This window comes from Elgaria multicarinata, chromosome 7 (assembly GCF_023053635.1).
Source record: "Elgaria multicarinata webbii isolate HBS135686 ecotype San Diego chromosome 7, rElgMul1.1.pri, whole genome shotgun sequence".
In the NCBI taxonomy this organism is placed as follows: domain Eukaryota; kingdom Metazoa; phylum Chordata; class Lepidosauria; order Squamata; family Anguidae; genus Elgaria; species Elgaria multicarinata.
Genome location: NC_086177.1, coordinates 85,715,406 through 85,736,452, shown reverse-complemented (window position 1 = coordinate 85,736,452; position 21,047 = coordinate 85,715,406). Strand labels below are relative to the sequence as shown.

The window sequence follows — 21,047 nt, the reverse complement described above, 5'->3', positions numbered from 1 at the left end:
TTAGCGTGTTGTCTGAATGGGGCCAATGTGGTTAACGGGGCAGATGGTTGGGGAAAACGTGTGTCAGATGACACTGTAAACCATGGTTAAGCATTCCGTTAACCATTTTGTGGTTAAGCAGCATGGTGTAGTGTGTTATCTGAATGAAGTCAATTACAGCTTAGTGGTAAAGTCAACCCCTGGCATCTCCATTAAGAGTATCTTAGGTAGCTAGGCTGGGAAAGAACTTGGCATTAAAAAAAACCAAGCAAGACCTTCTCCCATATGAGCAGCTCCCAGGACTTAAGATGAGACTCTGCTCATCTATGAGGAGATAAGGTTAGCCTGCACTGAGAGCAGGGTCTTCCCAATAGCAGACTTTTTGGGGCGGGGACATGTCTAAATTTATTTATACTTTTCTGTTACTGTGTCAAGGCTCACATGCATTGATCAACTTAAAGTGAGGGGAGGGGAATTAAAAATATCCTGATCGACTTGCTACAGGAGCACGATGACAAGTTATTTGCTCCTCTTCTCCTCTCACCAGTTAAAGCTCTGCTCACAATTAAAGCATTCTAAAAGGACAAGTTCAAAGCAAACTTGACATTCTCTGGTCTAGATACTGCAACCTGAAGCCGTAACTGAAATAGCTGGCACAAAAGAAATTTGAGGCAAAGCACATCATGTTGCTAAATAAAAGCGGACATGTAAGAAGCAAAGTTCTCAGCCCGTAGCTCTAATGTGTCTAAAATGTCTGCAGCAGAATCAATACTTAAAGTACTCACTTTAGACTTCCACTCTGCTGGACCAGTTTGTGGAAGGCAATGCACCTCTCATTCAAAATCAACACATTCATTTCTTAAGCTGACTATCTTCAGGCCTGGTCAAACTATGATTATTCCAACTACTTCAAAAAAGCCAGAAAGAATCACAAGCCCCAGTACATGCCATGGCCCTTGCATATCTCCTCATTCATTTCATCAAGACGTGCACAGGATGACTTCCCAGTCTATCAGTGGCTACTGGTCACAATGGCTATAGATTACCTTCAGTATGAGAGGCAGTCTCCTGCTTCACTCAATCATGGAGGAGGAAATAAGCCATGGTGGCTTATTTCCCCTGCCATGCGTACCATCCGGATTAGGGTAATTACTCTCAGCCGCGCAGCTCGTTATGTTGTGCGAATGCAGCCAGGGCTAGCACTGTGTGAACGAAGTGCTGGCCTAGGTGGGCCTTTGCTGTAATCTAGCAGGGTTCTTCTGTTCTAAGGTTATTTAGCTGGAGAGGAGTGTCATTTAAATTTCCTGACTTGGGCATCAAAATGTTTTGGACTAGCCCTGAAGCCTGCCATTTCTACATAAGTTTAACAACAGTGGTATTTCTGAACAAACATTACTCAGGAAAGCAGACATATTACCTGGAAAGAATCTTTTTTTTTTTTTGGACTAACAGTAGAACAAGTGCTAGCTGTTCTAATGACGTTGAGAACAAGACTTTGAAGACGGATCAGACATGGAGCGAATGATGACAGGGAAATGTTCCTGACCAAGGCTAAGCCAGCAGAAGAAACCAGCCTCTTTGATATTTGCCAAAAGCACGAGGCAGCAGTCCCCCAGTGCCTATTAGCTCAGCATGACCTTCTCTAGAAGGGCAGACTGTACTGATCCGAACACTGCTATTTCTGTAACTTCATGATCGGAAAAGTCTTCCTTTGAAAGTCTGAGCTATTTTAGCCTGATTTGTTTTTCTTTCCTCTATTTTTTGTTTGTGTGGAAGAGAGAGAAAACACAATAGGTTCAAGAGGATTACGGAAAGCCAGAAATAGCCTGAAGGTCATCTAGCTCAGCCCAAGACAGATTATTTCACACATCAATATCCACATCCTCCTTTCACTGAAGAATCCATGCTACAGAGTGCCACAAGCAGAACTAATCAAGTTGCTGCATTATGCCAAGAAAGACCTACAAGCAAGAAAAAATCTTTTACATGTTTAGACAGAAAAAAGTCCGACAACTTCCAGATCTTTCCAGTCAGCCATTAGGGTTTTTTGTCTAAACATGCATAGGATTGCAGCCTGTTTCAACTTACACAGGTTTGTATCATTTGTATGGTTCTAAGAGCAGAGCCAAGCCAAACCATACACCCCAGAAGAATGCTTAGTGGAAAGTGAGTCAGTTTCCTAATGTTCAGAGGATGGGTTTCTGTATTTTTAGAGAAACCTGCATCTCATTTCAAGGGACCATAGGTCCTTCACACATTACTGGAGCAGTATAGGAGCCATAAAATGGAGCCAGAGGGAGAAGAATAGGCATGGATCCTGAGAACCATAAGGGGAAGGAAGCTTGCAAAAGACACTTGCTGTAGCTCAGTGCTAGAACATCTACTTTGAATACAGAAGGTCCCAGGGTCAATCCCTGGCATTTCCAAGTAAGGTAGGAAAACCTCTTCCCTGAAACCTGGAAAATTGCCAATCAATATTGACACCAATCAGTTTCAACAACACTGAGTCATTTATGAGCATGTACCTGTGAGTGAGTGAGTGAGTGAGATGATTCCTGCCCACTCACCTATTTCTGCTTTCAATTAACAATCCAGGAACAGGGCATGATGGAACTCTGGATTGTTTAGGGGTTAAACAATCCAGAGTTAACCCAACAATCATTCACAGGGTGTTCCTGGGTTGTTAATTGAAAGTGGAAGTGGCAAGTGGCGAAGTGCGCTCATTAGTCAGTTCTGCCAATTCCTGGGCTTAACAACTTAGGAACTGGGTCATGATATGCAAACCAGGTCTGTGACTAACGCTCACTGTAGAATTCTCTCCTTGAAGTGTAACCCTAATTACGGAAGCCCCACCACAACCCTGAAAGGCACCATTCACATTTGAGTAGAAGTGGAGGACTGCAAGACAGAGTCTCTGCCATGTAAAGGCTAAAAGTCAGGACATGCACAAGCTCCACTATGGATCCCACTTACAATTTCCTGGATGTCCCTTCTATACTCCGAGCCCCATATTTCGATGGATTTAGAATGAACAAAGGAGAGGCAGAGCAAGTCTTTGTCTCCCTCCAGCCTCTTCTCTGCCCATCCTACTTTCTCCCACAGAGAAATATCAGGAAGGAAGGGTCTCCTGACTGAGCTCCAATTGCCTTTGGAACTGGTTTGCTTTAGGACATTTTTCCTCTGGCACAGGAATAAAATAGGAAGGACTACGGGGAATTTTAGAGAGAGAATAGAACATGATAGAACACTCAGCAGTTCCAAAAGGAAATAGTGCGGAAGAGGGAAATACTGACTACCAAAAGGCTTGACTGTTTCCACCTGCCTTGGCCCACCCATGAGTTCCAGGAGCCTTCGAAAAAGAAGCTGGTGGTGGAAAGAAAATGGGGGGGGGGGGGAGAAGAGACCAACTCTGGCTGCCACCAAAGAGAGGGTGAAGGTGCCACCGTATTTCATCCAGAGAAGGGAGGAGTAAATGGTTAAATCTTTTGAAACTGCCTGTGGTGTGAGGGCAGGATAGAGGGCAGGTGTGAGGGTTTGGGAAACTCACATTTACTAGGCTGACTGCTATACGTTGGCATTTTAAATATCTATACAGAGGGCATGTCTACACCTCCCAGCAGAGGGGGGAGGATCTCACGATATACTGATTGCGAGATCCACCCCCTGCATTCACATGCAGCGCGCGACGTCCAGGGAGGAAGCAGGACGTCGCGCCCGCCATTTTTTTAAAAAAGAAAAGCAGCTGGGCGCACCTGCACTCCAGCTAAAAAATAAGTTAAAAAAACCCAAAACATCCCTGCTCCCCTCCACCTGTTAAGAGCTCTGTGCCCGGTTCCTCACATTTACTCGCGAGGAGCCGGGACGAAACCAGGATGGCCGCCCACACCTCCCGCGGTCTCGGGATGATACCAAGACTGGGGATACCAAGACCGGGCCAAAAGCTGTCCAGGTTATCCCGGGGCGATGGAGGGATCTTCCCTCCCTGGCCCAGGGATCCCCTGTGCGTCATGTGCATGCACAGGGATGATCCCGGGTTGATCCCCGGGATAAGGCATGGTCTAGAAATTCCCACTGCTTTTTGACTTGCCTGATTCTTTTCAATTTTAGATTAAGCTTTTTCTCTAAAGGATTATAAGTGAAATATGATTGAAATGCTATTATTATGTATGGAAATGAATGCTTGCTGAAATGTTCACTGATGATACTTTATTTGGTGCGTTGTTCTTATTTTCAGTTTACATGCTGAGAGAGGTGAACAGTTGCCCTGGCAGAACAGCAGCATATAAAAGTCCTATGCAGGTATTATTTTCTTCACGTGACCAAAATCGTGGAGGGGGGGGGGCTACCCAAGCTGACCCCACCCCACCCACCCTAGGCACTATGGGGCACATCTGCAGAGGGGAGGACCACTGAATGTGCATAGGTGCCTAAGGTTGCTGCCATGAGCTGGAACCCATGCACAGCTCTGCTTTCTCTTCATTCTCAATTAACTGCATGGAGAAAAGACCACTTGAATAGGGCTAAATTTAAAGTCTAAACTAATCAACGTCACAACTCCAATTTGAAGCATTAAGTAGCCAAGATTACTTTCCAGCCACTATTTCAGAGAAAAGAAACATCTAAGCTATTTGTTGGCTCCAGTCCATGCTTTGAAGACACATGAAGCAACGATTTTGCTGATATTAAGCAGGCCTGGGTCTGGACAGGGCCCGGATGGGAATCAGTCTGGATTCCTATGTATGGCATCTTGATTTCCACAGAAGGCAAATAGGAAATAAATGTAAGCAATATTTAACATAAATTCGTTATTCTCAGGGAGCTTGCTCTTCTCGTTGAGTCAGACCACAAGAGCCATAATTTTTTCAGCCTCAAGAAAAACTTACCCAAATACCCAGCACTGAGTTCCTACACGTTTACATTGTGTGTCTGTGAGGTAAGCATAGTACTGTCTGGAACAAGAAACGAGAGGGGGGGGGGAGGATCAGTGAAAAAGAGAATTGTACATTTCAATGATCTCTAGCAAAAAAAAAAAAAAAAATTGTTACTCCTATTCAGTTTTATCAGAAAAGAGTGCAATTAATTAGACACTGTAAGGCCTCTAGGACAGGGGAACTAAACAAGAGCCAGATTCAGGTAGGGGGGCAGATTACTCACCCCCACCCCAGGTCCTCCATCGTTTGGATGCAGCCACACCTACTGAGGTCATCACCTGCCCCTGCCCGCCCCTGCCCTCCCCACCCCCCACTGGCATTTAAACCTTTCTTTGTGCTGGGAGAGGCACAGAGTTCCATGCCTCTCCCATCACGGACAAAAGGACTGGGCCGGCACCATGCAAAGCAACCTTGCCTGCTGCTGCTGGTGAAGTCCCTGGTTTCTCAGGGTGCTGTACAAAGTAAGGGTGCAATCCTATGCATGTTTAGACAGAAAAATCATACAATTCCCAGTATGCCCCAGCCATGCATGGCTAGTGGGGGCATGCTGGGAGTTGTAGGATTTTTTTCTGCCTAAACATGTGTAAGATTGCACCCTAAAACTTGCAAACCTATGTGCACCTTACTGAGAGCAATCCTCGGAAGGACTTCCTTCCGAGTAAGATTGCACTGCGCAGAAATATGTTAACTGAATGCGAACCAAAGCTGTGTTCGAAGATAGCAACGTCGGTTTCAGGCCTGTAATCAGGAGGCAAGGAATCGTTGAACAGCCAAAATATAACTACAGGCAGTCTAATACGATTAATGTTATTTAAGCGCAATAGGTTGGAATGCTGCCTGCACTTTACTGTATGGCTCTTTTCGGACATACAGGTAAATCGTAATGTAGCACTACATTCTTTAGCTGCAGTTAGCCCAGTTCCCCACTCTCCTCTTCCAGCATTGCTCTAGTGATGGAGATCAGAAGTGAACGGGGCTGGGAATTGGGGATGGTTGGGGGGAGAGACTTTGTAGTTAAACTATGTTTTGTTTTTCAAATAAGACAGGATCAAACTGTGGTGTGTTTAAAACTAACCAGAATTGCTCCAATTTGGACATAATGAGGAAGTCTGGCTAGTTTAAAAGTGGGGAAGGATTCGTCTAACTTCACAGCTGTGCTGAAGATGCGAGTGTGCGAGCAGGAGGCTTGCTGTTGTTCATTCACGGAACACGGAACTGTGGTTTAGCTTTATTCATTTATTTATTATAATATTTGTATCCTGCTCTATTATCATTGGGATCTCAGGGTGGTATATGGATAAAATCAGAACAACATAAACATAAACAATTTACACAGCTAAAAATATATTAAATCGTTAAAAGATTAAAACTAGTAGAAAACTTTAAAAGCAATAACACAATTAAAAACAATTAAAACTATTTGTAACCATGGAGAATTTAGCCCTCTAAGGCTTTTATAAAAAGCCGTGTCTTAACGGCCAACATCGGCGCCAGTTGGGCCTCCAAGTAGAAGATATTCCACAAGCAGGGTGCCACAACAGAGAAAGCCCTCTCTCATGCCCCACCATAATGTATGTCTCATGTACATTATGGTCCAAACCAAGCCTATATCTGCACAAGTGAAATGACCAGACAGAGGCTTACTTTTTCCAATGAAAGCTAAAAGTGTTCAGGGAAGACCCTGGCCCCTCCCAGCTCCCCTGAAGCTACAGCTCTGGCTGGTTTCCAAGCATTTAGACAGGGAACAACATGGAACAAAGAAAAAATACCTCACAGTAGGTGCTGTAATGATTCCAATGAAGAGGATCCTACCCCAACTTAAAGGGTGACTTGCATAGAAAACAAATATATGTTTCAAGAAAAATGTGTTCAATTCAGTCAACTAAAAAGGAAGGATCAAGAAGAAAATAATCAGCTAACAACACTGTTTTTTCTGGACAAACAAGATAGATGACAGTCTTTTTTGAAAGAGTTGCCAATATTTTGGCAACTGCTTCAGGGTGATATATACATGGTACTGTTGTGAACAGTGAATCATGTATTACACTGATAGGATGAGACTGCCAGGTAATCAATGTGTTTAAATGCCTCCATTTTGAAGACAGAAACATATTATCATCTCTCTTCTCCTTTCTTTCTCTTTCTCTCTCCCTTTCAGTACGTTGGAGTCATAAAATTTGTGGAGCTGCTACACTTTTCTTGACAAATGTGATCCAATTTATTATAGCTGGCCCTGCCACTATGTAGGGTGAAATGGCCCATTTGAAATGGCAGGTTTTCTGGTACCATTAAAGAGAATCACTCTTGTTAATGACCAAATTTATTGCTGGATTTTACCACCATGAAGACACCATTTGGATTTTCTGTGTTGGACACCAAAATGTCTTGGGCAGTCGTCGCATCTTACTTTATTTCACTATTCCATTTTTATCTGCCCCTTCCTCCAAGGAGGTCAGGCCCACAAGGCCTAGTTCTCCTCTCACAGGTTCTACTCCCAACAGCCCATAACGATGGTTAGGCTGAGGGACGTGACTGGTCCAGTGATCTTCATGCTCAGTAGTGATTTAAAGCTGGTTTCCCCCACGTCTAGTCCGGCACTCAAATCACTGTATCATGTGAATACAGAAATATCATTGATATTTCAATGATACTTCTAGGTTTCTAATATATGGATATCATCCAACTGTGCTTCAGCACTAGTGCTAATGATGTTGAACTAGCATAAACCAAATGCTTGCACAACGTAACTAGCGCTTGCTAGGGCCATGGGAAAAAGCAGTAATAGCCACTTTTCCCCATTGCCCTAGCAAGCGTTGTGCAAGCATTTGGTTAATGCTAACTCAACATCATTAGCACTAATGTTAGACACAGTTGTGTACTAAACAGTAGCATTAATAATATACTTCTCTGTGAAAAAAGGACATTTCATTTATCTTGAGTCTCCTCTAGCTTCTCTCCCTCCTCCTCTGAAGTGTCCTTGCTAGACAGGCGAAAAAGCAAAGAATGGAGGGCATAGAGGAAAAACTACATTTCATTAAATGACATTCCATATCAAATGTATTTTAGCTTACCTTTTTTTTAATTGAACTGCATCTCTGTAGTTGCAAGTTCTTAGATATTTAATAAGTAGACGTACTGAGAACTAAAACATCAGAAGATGTTCAAGGCAAAGATCTTAATTCTAATAAATGTTTTCATTTCATTTTCATTACTACTAAGGGTGCAATCCTATCGCTAGGATTGCGCCCTTGCAATTCCTATGCTCTGCCGGGCTGAAGCCAATTAGGGCAGGAAGAGAGGCAGAGGCAATCTTTGCCTCCATGGCCTCCATTCGTTGCTTTTTCGCCTGCCCAGCAAGGGCACTTCAGAGGGGGAAGGAAAGAGGCTGGAGAAGGCTCGGGATAAATCGTATCCTGGCCTCTCCAGTCTTCTCCTCTCCCTGCTCACCGGAACATCTCTCTTTTCTCTCCTTTCCAACCTCGGAGAGGCAGCCCACATGGCTCTCTCTACACAGGCAGTGAGAGGACAGGGGGGCAAGTCTCCAACTCTCCCTTCCAAGGTTGGAGTGCTGTCTCCAGTCTTGGAGGGGGGGATCCAGACTATCCTATGGTCCCTGGAATGCTCACTCCAGGACCATAGGATCACTCTCGAATTGTATGCTGCAATATTTGTGGAATTTAATTTCCACCACACAAGATAGGCCCATTTTACAGAACAAAGGTTGAGAGCAGCTGTACATTGTTCATGGTCTCATAATCCATCCCTGGCAGGCATCGATTCACTCAAATCTAACTTGAACTAATTCACTCCGTACCAATCCCAGCTTTTCATCCACTGGATTGCACTTTATCCTGGATTACCTATACCTGGCTGTGAAATGTTCTACTCAGGGAGGCTTACTTGGTGCCTACTTTGATGTCATTTTGAAACCAGACAAAGACTTTGGTTTTATTTCTGCTGATCGCTTTGAACCTGCTTTGCAGTTTTATTTCTGCTAACTATTTTATGTTGCTCTTTTAACTGTTTCATTTTAATATTTTTTCCTGTAAGCTACCCTGCACACTTTAAGTTTCCTAAAAAAACATACAATAGGAACTCAAATATCTCCATCGGCACCCTCTTTAGTTTATGTGTACATTACACATAATCTACACTGACCAGATATAGTCAAGTGGTCAGTTGAGATGGTCTGGGCTTTGATGTCACAGGGTTTTGTGGTTGTTTTTGCTTTTTACCTGCCAGATAATCATGAAAAGGTATACTCCAGCCACTCTTTGAAATGAAGACTTGGGATCAAACCAGCGAACGTAAGTCCAGCTTGCCGGAGTGAACTGTAACACAGCTCTCTTGATTTTACCTGTGGTAGTGTGAATGTCCCTGAAAGTAGATGAGGACAACTGTTAAAAGAAGAAAGGAAGCAACACTGAATCACCATATAACAAATCACGATACAGCATGGCTCTACCGTAGTGTGATTCACAACAAGAGGCCGTGTGCATATTGCAGAGAAAAGTGTGTTAAGAAGCAGGACTTAGAAACTATTCTAATTAAGCAAGCAACTGTGTGCTATCAAAAGAAGCCTGCACCAAAGCGCTCTTTCACATACACATTTCACTCTTGGAATGTAACAAAGCTGAAAAATTTAAAGCACTTAGAGATGCAATGCTTAAAACACATCGTGGTACATTGTTCTTAACGTGGAATCCTATGCATGTTTAGACAGAAAAAAGTCCTACAACTCCCAGCATGCCCCAACCAGCCATGCTGGCTGGGGCAGGCTGGAAACTGTAAGGCCTTTTCCCGTATCTGAACATGCATGGGATTGCACACGGAGAACAATTTCCTACATTATTCACATAGTCACTTAAAAAAACTCAAAACAAATACTAAGCTTTTGAAAAACTGCTCCCTTTGAGGAAAAATATTTGAAAGATCCCGACACTTTTTTTTTTAACTATTTAACGATCCCTTGGGAGCACCAATCAATGTGGCATAAGGAGGCACAATCCCCTCAGAAGCATCAGATGAAAACTCTAGAAAGATTCCTTTTAAACATGCATCGTTACATCTGTGGTAAAGGGGTAACAGAGGATATCCCTCGTTACTTATGTAGTTGCCCCATGCCACCTGAGTTCAGAGTACATTTCTCCCCTTCACAGCCAGAGGGATATGAACACTGATCTAAGTAACAAAAAGAACTGAATACTCATTTGAAAATGAAAGTAGACGTCCTACCCTTTGGCAAATCACAACAAATTTATTTTGATGTGATCAACCGTTATTTAGATAAATGGATCTGCATGGTGTATATGAGGTCCATCTGGAAGGACATTTCGAATTTTATAACTTTGTGATTTTATTTAACTGTTGCTATTTTTAGATATGGCATATGGCCACTATAAACAAGTAGGAAGGCAGTGCAGCTAGAAAGGGAAACGAGCAATCCAACTTTGTATGCATGGAAGTACTTCCCTTTCGTGCACAGGGCTCTTTGGATCCTGGCTACTGGGAGCAAATGCAACTGACTTAATAATTGCCAGGAATGAGAGTGGGTTTTCTTTGCTTTTTATTCAGCAAAAACGGCCATCAACAGTAAGCACCTAGGGGGTACAAAGAGGCCACCTTATAATAAAGTCCTAAATTACTTGGCTGAGTATGCAACTATAACATTCTTGATCCCTGCTTGTGAGAAGTACAGGATCAAAGCTTAAAATGGAGGCTGTATTCCCAGAGGGGCAATGCAGAGAACAGCAGAAAATCATTTTTTGAAAAAGAATAGGCAAAATGGGAAACCTTTAAATAAAGTCCTCACCTTTTGTACTTTCACTCCCCACACAATTTCATATTTAAAAAACAACAACATGAAATAGATTAGTACAGAATAGCCTGTACACTCCAATTCTACAATTTTAATTATATAATGATTAAAAACCAAGGGAGCTTTCTTCTTTCAATATTACTTAAATTATATTAACATAGTAAGAGAACAGAGTTAAGGTGTGTGTTGCCTGTTTGTGGGTGTCATTTTGGAAAGTTGTTTATGTAACTGAGCCATATATTTGGTTACATGATTACTATCCTATACATGTTTACTCAGAAGTAAACCCACTGTATTCAATGAAGCTTAGTTCCAGATACGTTTGGAATTGCTGCCTAAGAGGTAAATCAGAAGTTGCTGATGGGAATTTAAAATGAAGAACAGAGACCACGAATTGCCACCATCTCTTTACTTGTGCCTCTTTGGATAAATATTGTAATCCATTCACAATGCTGTTATCCATCAACAACACAGGGAAACAGATTTTTTTTTTAAAAAAATCACAGCACCCATACTGATTTAGGCATCATTCAAGACAGTAAGGTTTGTAAGGCTGCATACCTTGTCATTTCCAGTCTACATAAGTAAATCTAATATGAGGTTTAAGTTTTGGGATAACACCTAGTAAATAAGTGTAGTTTTAGAATATTCCATTTTACTGGGAATCCAGAAATACTGGCATGAATAAGGAAAAGGAAAGGAACCTCTCGTGCAAGCACTTGAGTCATTGTTGACTCCTAGAGGGACACCTGCTTTTGCTGACGTTTTCTTGGCAAACTTTGTAGAGGGGTGGTTTGCCATTGCCTTCCCCAGTCGCAGTTACCTTTCCCCCAGCTAGCTGGTACTCATTTTACCAACCTCGGAAGGATGAGTCGACCTGAGCCAGCTGCCTGAGAACCAGCTTCCGCTGGGATCGAACTCAGGCCTTGGGGAGAGTTTCGGCTGCAGTAACTGCCGCTTGCCACTCTGTGCCACACAAGGCTCTTGGCATGAATAAATGTAAGTGTTTAAGTGGCCTGCAACTGGACAACCTCTACAATTTACAATCTCCCAAATGTTAATTTCAGAGTTTTCATATTGCAGTATCATTTATACAATGCTTATCGGCTTGTATTTGAGACGTACTTGAAGCTTGCCCAGTGATAGGTCCTCATCTCCAACCAACGGCAAACTACCATGCCCAACCAGATGCCACCCCCGTTACATAGCAGGATATCCAAAATGACTTGATCCCACCAGCACTCAGCAAAATTAGGCAGCAGATGCATGAAGAACAGCTACAGAATACAGCAAAAAGATTCCGGGTGAGAAATTCATACAGACAAAGGTTTCTTTTCAATATAAAAATGTGATTCATACATAAGAACAGGTGTTGAAAATACAGAAAACATTTCTCATATTACAGCGGAATTGGACCAAAGACTGTCGACCTGTGATTTCAGAGGGCTTTAGATCAGTTTGTGCTTCTTGGCAAGAAAGCACTGTTTTGCTTGCTCTCTAAAGTCACAGTTGTATGTTTCAAAAAGACAGTAGCAATTGTTCGGTGTTAAATTGGTTGCCTGGGGAGGTGCCAACATTCTGCATTAAACAGAACAACCTTGCCACAAATAATTATTTAGAATATATACACTGTTAAAACATGCTTTGAGTTAACATGCTTCAATTACACAATGAGAGTTTCTATATATATTTTATAACACAATTTGGGGGGGAAACAGTGCGAGCTGTTAAATGTCTAAGGGTCCAATCCTATCAGAAAAAAGCCCTAAAACCCTTAGTATGCTGGATAGGGAATACTCGGAGTTGTGGAACTTTTTTCTGTCTAAACCTGCATAGGATTGCACCCTAAGAATGTTTTCCATTGAATTCTGCCCTTTTAAATTTGGCATCAGTTACCAACTGTGGTTTTAGAAGACAGGTATCTGTGCTGAAGTGGACTTACTCCAGCAACTTTGAAACAGACTAGTGCAGATAGGTTACAAAAAATGAATCTGAACAGTGATGAAAGCTGCACCTCCCATTCTTGTAGGTTCCCCTTGTGCTCCAGGGTGTGGAAACCTATTCTGATTAACATGTATTCAAAAGGATGCATACAGAAGTTATTCACTGTTTAAGGCATGGCTTCCAAGCAAAAAAAAATTTTTTTAAAAAAAAATCCAACCCCCCATGATCTATTTTTTCCCATTGAGAGGAGATACTGAATTCCAGATGGATAACTTGAAATGTGAGCTTAACTCTGCAACAGTCATAGACTTTTGGTAACGATTCAGGGTGTAAGTCGGACGATTCCTCAAGCCTGAATTAAGTCAACACCTTGAATTAAAGTTGCTATAGGATGCTGCTTTAATACTGACACTCTTGAACTGTCCCTGCAGAGCCAGAGGAACACTGCTGTGAGGTTCCTGCTAAGTATGTCACACCATTGGACACTCACGTGTTGGCATGGTTAAGACTTTAGATCATTAGGAACATTATGATTTTAAGAACCAATGCAGTATAATCAGGGAGAGATTGATCCACAGAGGTTTGTGCACTTTCTTAAGCACAAAACACACTCGGTTGTCACATAATTATGTCTTGATAGATCTGAACAAAAAGCACAAACCATTGACCTTCAAATTCATCGCATGATGCAGAAAGCACATTTTTACTGCTGGAAGCATGCTGAAAAGATGCAACATGTCACACATGGAGGACCACTTTCTGACACCATTGGAAAGGGCACTGATAATTTTATATTGAACTACAGTCAACATGGGATGGAGCATTGCAGAGCGAACTAGTGGATAGAGGGAATGGCTTAAGCAGCTTACTTGGTCCAAGCCTATGCTACACTTGATCAATTTTAACTAGCCGGAAAAATAACTAAACAGGTTGATTTGTCCCTTGTAGAGCGCATATGGCTTCAAGCCATCAGCAGAGATTTTATTCTGCCTTGTTAAAATGTTTAGCTTGATCTAATAGGAAGTGCACATTGCTTTAATTCCTGTCCAACACTGGAGGATCATTCTTATGTAACCTAATACTTTTTGACCTAGGGACATACAATTGTAGCTTCCAAAGATAAATGAAAAGATTAACCAGCTTTGGTGTGGATGTTCAATAATGGAGGTCATATTAAACATCCTTGCTTTGATAAAGATTACAAGAGCAAAATCCTTTCAATACCTTAACTGTATGATAACATTTTCAAGTTATATCAAAAGTTCCTGCGAAATGGTGTCCAGTCATGAAATCACTTGGCTGCATCCCTGAAGTGGCACACATTATTGCATGCTACAGTAAGGGTAAGAACTGTATTGCTGGTTTCAATATAAAAAACAGGCAATGTGCACATACCCTATAGTAGGAGTAGGCAACCTGGTACATTTTGGACTACAACTCCCCTAAGTCCTGGCCAGCATTGCCAACAGTAAGGGATTATGGGAATTGTGGTCCCAAACATCTGGAGGGCACCAGGTTGTCAACACCTGCCCCATAGCAGTACTAAAGTCTACATTCATCTACTATATAATCCAAGTCACTGAGTAAGGGCCCAATCCTATGTTCCCCTAGACAGCATCTGGTTAGTATAGGATTTTTTGGTTTCTGGGTTTTAAGGTTGGAACCAGGGCTCCAACCTCGGAGCCCAGAAACTGCGCTCCCCTCCCTCTTGCAGCTGGCACAGTTCTTCCCTGTCTCCATGCTCGGAAATGGAGCACAAAGATGGGAAATGGGGGCCGTCCCAGGGGTGGGGAGGAGACTGCAGAAGTCACTTTAAGCAACTTCCTATGTGCTGTGTGGCCTCTTCGCCTCCCGCTCTGAAGCTTCCCGGCTTGACAGGAAAAATCACCCATCTAACCAAAAATGCAGGGTGACTGGAGCACAGAGGTGGGGATCACCTCCGTGCTCCGGCTGCCCTGGATTGAATAGTTATCAGCCTCCAAGTTTGGAGGCTGACAACTATCGCCATAGCATTGTGCCCTCCATAAACTTAACTGGATATGCTGCCCTGAACATCCAAGTAAATCTGAATTGGGCACCCAAAACAATTATGCACAGGACTGAAGTTGACAAATGGCTAGTAAAGACACATCAATGACTGAACAGATATTTCCCACCCCAAGGATATACATTTCCTTCCTGAAACAATGGCATTTTGTAAGGCTTGTATTTCGCTTTAGCTGGGATTCAGCTGTCAGCAAATTCTTTGGCGTGCTAGAAACATCAAACAGCATCAGCTGCCCTGTGCAGTAATATCTCTTCATTGCAAACACACAACCTACCTCAGTTAGCTCCCAGGTGATGCTAATTGTCCAACACAGCCCATAGCTGCGGATCAACAAAGCCTTCATTGCCCAGCCCCAGAAATGTCCAAAAGCAAATATGTCAAAATGGCTGAGGATTCGCTCCCAAGTGATAACGTGACAATTCACAGCATATTCCTGTTGGTGATTTGGGGAGAAGAAATGAGAGAGAGAAAGAGAGACAGACAGACAGACAGACAGAGACAGCAGCATCTAAAGTCTACTCTGGAAACATTTTATTAACAAAATCACAACCCACTAGTTTATTTATTTAATCAATCAATGTATATAGAGCTTACCTTATCAAAATATATCTCAAAGCAGTTTACAGAAACAGAGATTAAAATACATTATAATAAACTACAATAATAGAGGATGCTTTTCTTCCAGAGTATGGTCTGCAATTGGTAAGCCTAATATAGATACTAAAGCACATGCTCTTTATTTCTGGATAACAGTAATGGACATCTCTATCAAGTACTGCCAACTTGCCTTGTTTACAACCAACTTAGCATCTTCTAAATCTGGGTTCTACTTGTCTTCACCTATTCATGTGACCCACTTTTCACAACTTAAGAAAAATGTTTCATTTTTAAAAAAATCTTGAGGGCTAGATAATTACCTATTATCATTAATTAGTCTGTGATTATCAACATCCAGATCAAGGTACCCCAGATTCTGTATCCAAAATAGCTAAATTCTGCAACTGAAATAAGTTATTGCAAATATTTATCTGCCCTGCACTACTGACTCAAGCAGCTAAGCAGGACATTGATACCAAACTCCTGAAACTCTGTCTTCATTCTAAACTAGCTTTGATGTCACTGCTACCAGGAAGAAGGGCTATTTTTCAAACAAGGAGCAGCCAATCAGGACTATGAAGAATATGCCACCACTACTTGGACATGTATTGGCCAGGGTATGCATTTTCCTTGCAACTCTACTCCAAAAAAGAAAAGGGGGAAAAAGCATTCTTCCAGTCACTGAAAGAGGCACACATTTTGGAGGAAGATAAACTGTTTGTGAAACGTTTGCACCTTCTTGTTTGACTCCCAAAAGCCCCAAAGCTTTTTTCTTTGCAACACTGCCCTCTTGTTCATTTTGTTTAGCCTTTTGCATGGAAAACATACTATTTTGTTTTTCCTTGCATGGAAAACATTCCATATCTAGAGTCTCTGTATCAGCCCAAGCGGTTGTGCGAGCAGCTGTGCAACTCACAATGCACTGCAAAATGGGTAGAGGCACGATGGGAGTGCACAACACATTGCACAAGAGTTATGCAAAACCACTTGTGCTAATGTAACTTTAGTTGGATTCTTTTCTCTTGGATAGCTCAGACCCTAGCTTCCGCTAGCACAACATCATTTGCGCTAAAAGGAATGACAGTTGGATACTGTCCAATATATCCTTTTTTGAGGAACAGTTATCAGAATGCCACAGCAGGATACTTGAGCTTTCTACAGTGATGATATAAGAATTCTGAATTATTTCCCATCACTTTCCAAAGGGTTCATGCATGCTATTCTCTTTCTAATACAACAATATAGTAGCGCTAGGACAAAAATGCCGAAGTATTCACTACAGCACTATCAATACACACCATGATGTCTGCTTCTCTCGTTGCATATCGGAGATTAGGGTCGAGCCAGTACATCACTGATTTCACCTGCTCAAAGTTAAGAAAGAGCAGGAACACCAGAAATAGAAAATAGAGAACACTCAAACCTGTAGGGAAATAAGTTTGGATGGGATGTTTTATTATTGATGACATTTCTGGTAGGCTGGGTATCTAACATATTTGTTTGAAAGATACTATCCAAAAGCACACACAAGCAATGCTTATATATCAATGACCGTGGATCAATTTGGATCAACAAATTAAAACAAAGAAGTAGAGTTTATAATTTAAACAACTTTTGGACTTTTTTTTCTCTTTGTATCATTTCTTATGGCTGCAGATTTTCTCCCCCCATGCCTGGTGCACAGCATATGGAAAAATATGAAATGGTTAACAACACAAAAGAAATAGAGAGCTAAATAACTCTTCATATCATTGACCATCACAATTTATTCATAATTGCAATGCACGTGGTAGTTCCAGTAAGTTGTTAGCCCGTTATTATTTATTTATATTTCACCCCTCTTTGCATGGAGTACAGGATGGCTAACAACCAATATAAAAAGAAGACGCCAATCATAATTCTAACATTACAAATACAAAATGAAATACATTAAAACCACCATAATGATACTAGAAAACACTTGCCTATACCCCAAAAGCGTGTACCTATAAATGTGTCTTTAACTGGCGCCTGAATGTCAACAGCATGGCATAGTACTACCACCATGCAGAGATTATGCAAGGGTAGGAGAGGTCAGATCCAAAGAGAAATGTAAGCATTTGGAAGAAAAATTCAGAAGCCGTCAAGCGGTTTCATCTATCATTCGAAGCAGATGCGACTTTGGGAAGGTTTTGAAGAGCATCCAAAAGCTTCATAAGGAAACTCAGCTGCAATCTTAACAGCAGAATGTCTGCAGCTGCTCATGTGCCTACAGATTATGACTGATATTTTTTTTAAAAAAAATACACCAAGGCCATTTCCCCCCAAAGTATCTCTGGAACCCTTGAGAACTTTCCCCCAAATCTTTCAACTGGTATCCGGTTGTAAAATGCTCACTGAGGTGATGAAGGAGGGGAGGCTTGTGGTGACCTCCCTCATCCCGCAACCCCAACCTTTGAGCACTAGAAACAGCCGTGAGTTGCTCTCTGTCCATTTTTTTCCATAACCAATGCCCCCTTTCAGAACTCCAGTGTACTCACATGCAGGTATAATTAAGCTGAAATTGAACTTGTAGACTATAGAGTGCCCCTGTTATACCAATGGAATTTGTAATCATTTAGGGTTGTAATCAGGTTTAACCCTGTTCAGACAATACGCTAAGCCACAGTGGTTAAGCAATTTGAGCTAAACATTATGGCTCAGTGTGTGGTGTGAATCATTCCTAACCATGGTGACTACATAACCACAGTTTAAACACGCACATTAACTATTTGCTGCAAAAGGACTGGCAGCCTAACTATGGCTTAGTGTGTTGTTTGTGTTAGGCACAAAAAAAACTCCCACAACTCCCAGAATGGCTGGCTGGGGTATGCTGGTAGTTGTACGTTTTTTTCCTGATTCAACATGCATAAGATCATGCCCTTAGAAATTTAACATGCATAGGATTGTGCCCTTAAAAATGTAATGCAATCCTATACATGTATACACAGAAGCAAACCTGAAGTAGGTAAGTAGGTATAGGATTGCTGCCTTAATTTAACAACAACAACAAAATCACAGTGCACTTTGAGCATTTAAACTCTTCTTGGGAGGACAAAAGAAGAGTTTTATAGTTTGGTTCCTTAGTTAGGTATCATATGCCATCTTCTATTACGCTTTAAAACAACTTCTTGAAATCCCATTTTCACTACTGTAAGCGGAATCACCCTGTTGACTCATTGTGCATCATGGCATTTATTTATAAGAACAGATTTTAAACTATAAATGAGTAGGGGGAAGAAACCTTTCACAATATTAGGATATTAGGATATCTCTATAATGGCACAGAAGGCATATAATAAACTAAAGAATGGTATGTTCAAAAGAGAAAATATCTGGTGCTCCTGGATAGCGCAAAAACAAAAACAAAAAGGCTTGAAAAGACTCACCAAAAACCATGCGCCATATTGCAGGATGCGGTCGAGTGAAAGGGCCTGTAGAGAGAAATGCTGATGGATAAGAGAATGGCAACAGTATGTTGAAACATAATCAGAAGGAAAAGCAACTGTGTCAACCAAGAGCCAGTTGTGAACAAGCTTTACAACAAATTGAGGTTCTTATTTAAAGCATTAAAGGAACTAGGCTGCTAGTGTTTGGATAAACACACACATCTTCAGAACATGTTGTCAGAGACTATCTGTACAAATTATTGCGGTATCTAAGGAGCAAGCCTTATTATGCCTTGAAAATAATAAGACTGCCTGGAGGCAGACAAGTGCTCATCAGCAACAATTCCCATGTAGGTAGGACACTAAGTGACACTAGCAGTGGCACATCTGTCTGGCAATCAGGATACCGCACCAACAAAAAAGGAAGGGCAGGAGTAAATGAATAGAGCTGGAAATCACGGGCGTATTAGTGAAATGCCCATGACTGTGGTGGGTTCCAAAGACAGTATCCAACACACACACACACATATGCTGCCCACCCCCACCCCTGCACACACGTGGAGGAGTCTTCAGTACTGCCACTCCACTTACATCATTTCGTTTATTCAATTTCTAGAACCACCCAACAGCCAAAGCTCCCGGGGCGGATTTCAAAGTTTAAATAACATTAAAAGCACATTATGCAAAGTGTAAAAACCATTTACACACTGACATTTAGACAGACAGCACAGACACACATATCTAAAACAATTTTAAACAACAATAAGAGAAGTCCAGGACCTGATTGAAACCTCATCATATGCTGCCAAATGCCTGAGAAAAGAGAAGGGTCTTAATGTAGTGCTGAAAGGATACCAATGATAGCACCAGGCAGGCCTTGTTCACAATTTGGGGGCCACCACTAAGAAAGCTCTGTCCCTTGTGTCATCTTCTAAGACTCATTCGGAGAGGCAGCAGGAGGAAGGCCTTAGTGCTGAGCCTAATGTATTGGTAGGCTTATGCCAAGAGAGGCACTCCATCAGGCACTGTGGTCCTTATCCATGTAAGACTTTATAGGTTAAAACAAGCACCTTGAATTGGGCTCAGAAATATATAAGCAACTAGTGCAAGTGGGCCAGAATTGGTATTATATGTTTGGAACTTCTTGTTCCTGTTATAAATCTGGCCACTGCATTTTGCCACACGCTGTATCTCCTAAACCATCTTCAAAGGCAGCCCCACATTGAGTGTATTGCATTAATCTAACTTGGAGGTTACCAAGCATAGACAACTGAAGCCAGGTTATCCCTGTTCAGATAGGGCTGAAGCTGGGGCACCAACCAAAGTTGGTAGAAGGCATCAATGTGCTTCAGGACCTTGTCCAAGAATGGAACATTTGCCACCAGCCTAAAACTATTACAATCCCCCCACCCCGCCCCATGTATGCAATTTTATCCTGGAAGTGCCTAGCAAATGTATTACAGTGGGCCTCAGATGGATCTACAGTGGCCTTCAGGCTGGCATGTAATAGCCCAGGCAGACAGAGGATTCAATAGAGGTAGCAAGATGTTGTTTCTTTGTTGGCCTCCTGCACCTGCATATATATGACTATATATGTGAATATTGGCAGATGCCATATGTGTGTGTGTGTGTGTGTGTGTGTGTGTTCCATATGAGTCTCTGTATGCTTTGTGCACAGAAAATTATTGTTAAGCACTCCTTCAGAATTCCCTGTCAATGGAAGTCAAAATTCCCAGTGTCAGGGATTGTGTCCAAGTTTTATCTGCCCTGTAATTGTTTCCAAGTGCTGCATTTTACTTTTCCATCCAGGAGTGAATGACAACCACTCACTTATATGCCGGCCCCAGCAACTCCAGTTTATGAAATAATGGTCAGATTTTGCCCCCACTCCATCTGAGCTACATCTTTGATTTACTTTGCTCCATGAAACTGAGAGAAAGCCAGTGAGAATTCAGCTAGCCCTATCTGCATGCCTCTGCTCTACAGATTCCATTTCCTTGTGCGAACAGAAGATATGATGGAATCCTGGGCAACATTTTGTATATATATTAAGATGGAAGCTGCTCCCAGAACCACTGGGATATTTATCCACATCTTTAACACCTTGAACTTGGGGTGTAGCATTGTTATACTGCATACTTAAGAGTGGCTCTCTCATAAGGGAGAACATCTAAATTCATGGGTCATTAGACATGGAAGTCCCCCATCTTCAACTGCTTGCTTGAAGCTTATCAAGTAGAAGCCAATTTGGATATCCCTAGATCTTCAACAAGCTTTGGAAATAATCAAAATACTCTGACTTTGATTACCCTGTCAAGTTCTAG

At 41.9% G+C, this 21,047-nt stretch overlaps 1 protein-coding gene across 1 annotated transcript in view; it reads right to left on the bottom strand.

The window, feature by feature from the left end:
- The window catches only part of PTDSS1 (phosphatidylserine synthase 1), a 43,288-nt gene that overhangs the window by 13,792 nt on the left and 8,449 nt on the right, over nucleotides 1–21,047 (bottom strand). Inside the window, exons 3-9 of the mRNA XM_063130979.1 lie at nucleotides 18,724–18,768; nucleotides 16,615–16,739; nucleotides 14,994–15,152; nucleotides 11,854–12,005; nucleotides 9,146–9,287; nucleotides 6,680–6,792; nucleotides 4,863–4,928 (exon numbers count right to left, since the gene is read on the bottom strand). Coding sequence (XP_062987049.1) covers nucleotides 4,863–4,928; nucleotides 6,680–6,792; nucleotides 9,146–9,287; nucleotides 11,854–12,005; nucleotides 14,994–15,152; nucleotides 16,615–16,739; nucleotides 18,724–18,768 — 802 coding nt within the window. The remainder of the gene's footprint in view (nucleotides 1–4,862; nucleotides 4,929–6,679; nucleotides 6,793–9,145; nucleotides 9,288–11,853; nucleotides 12,006–14,993; nucleotides 15,153–16,614; nucleotides 16,740–18,723; nucleotides 18,769–21,047) is intronic.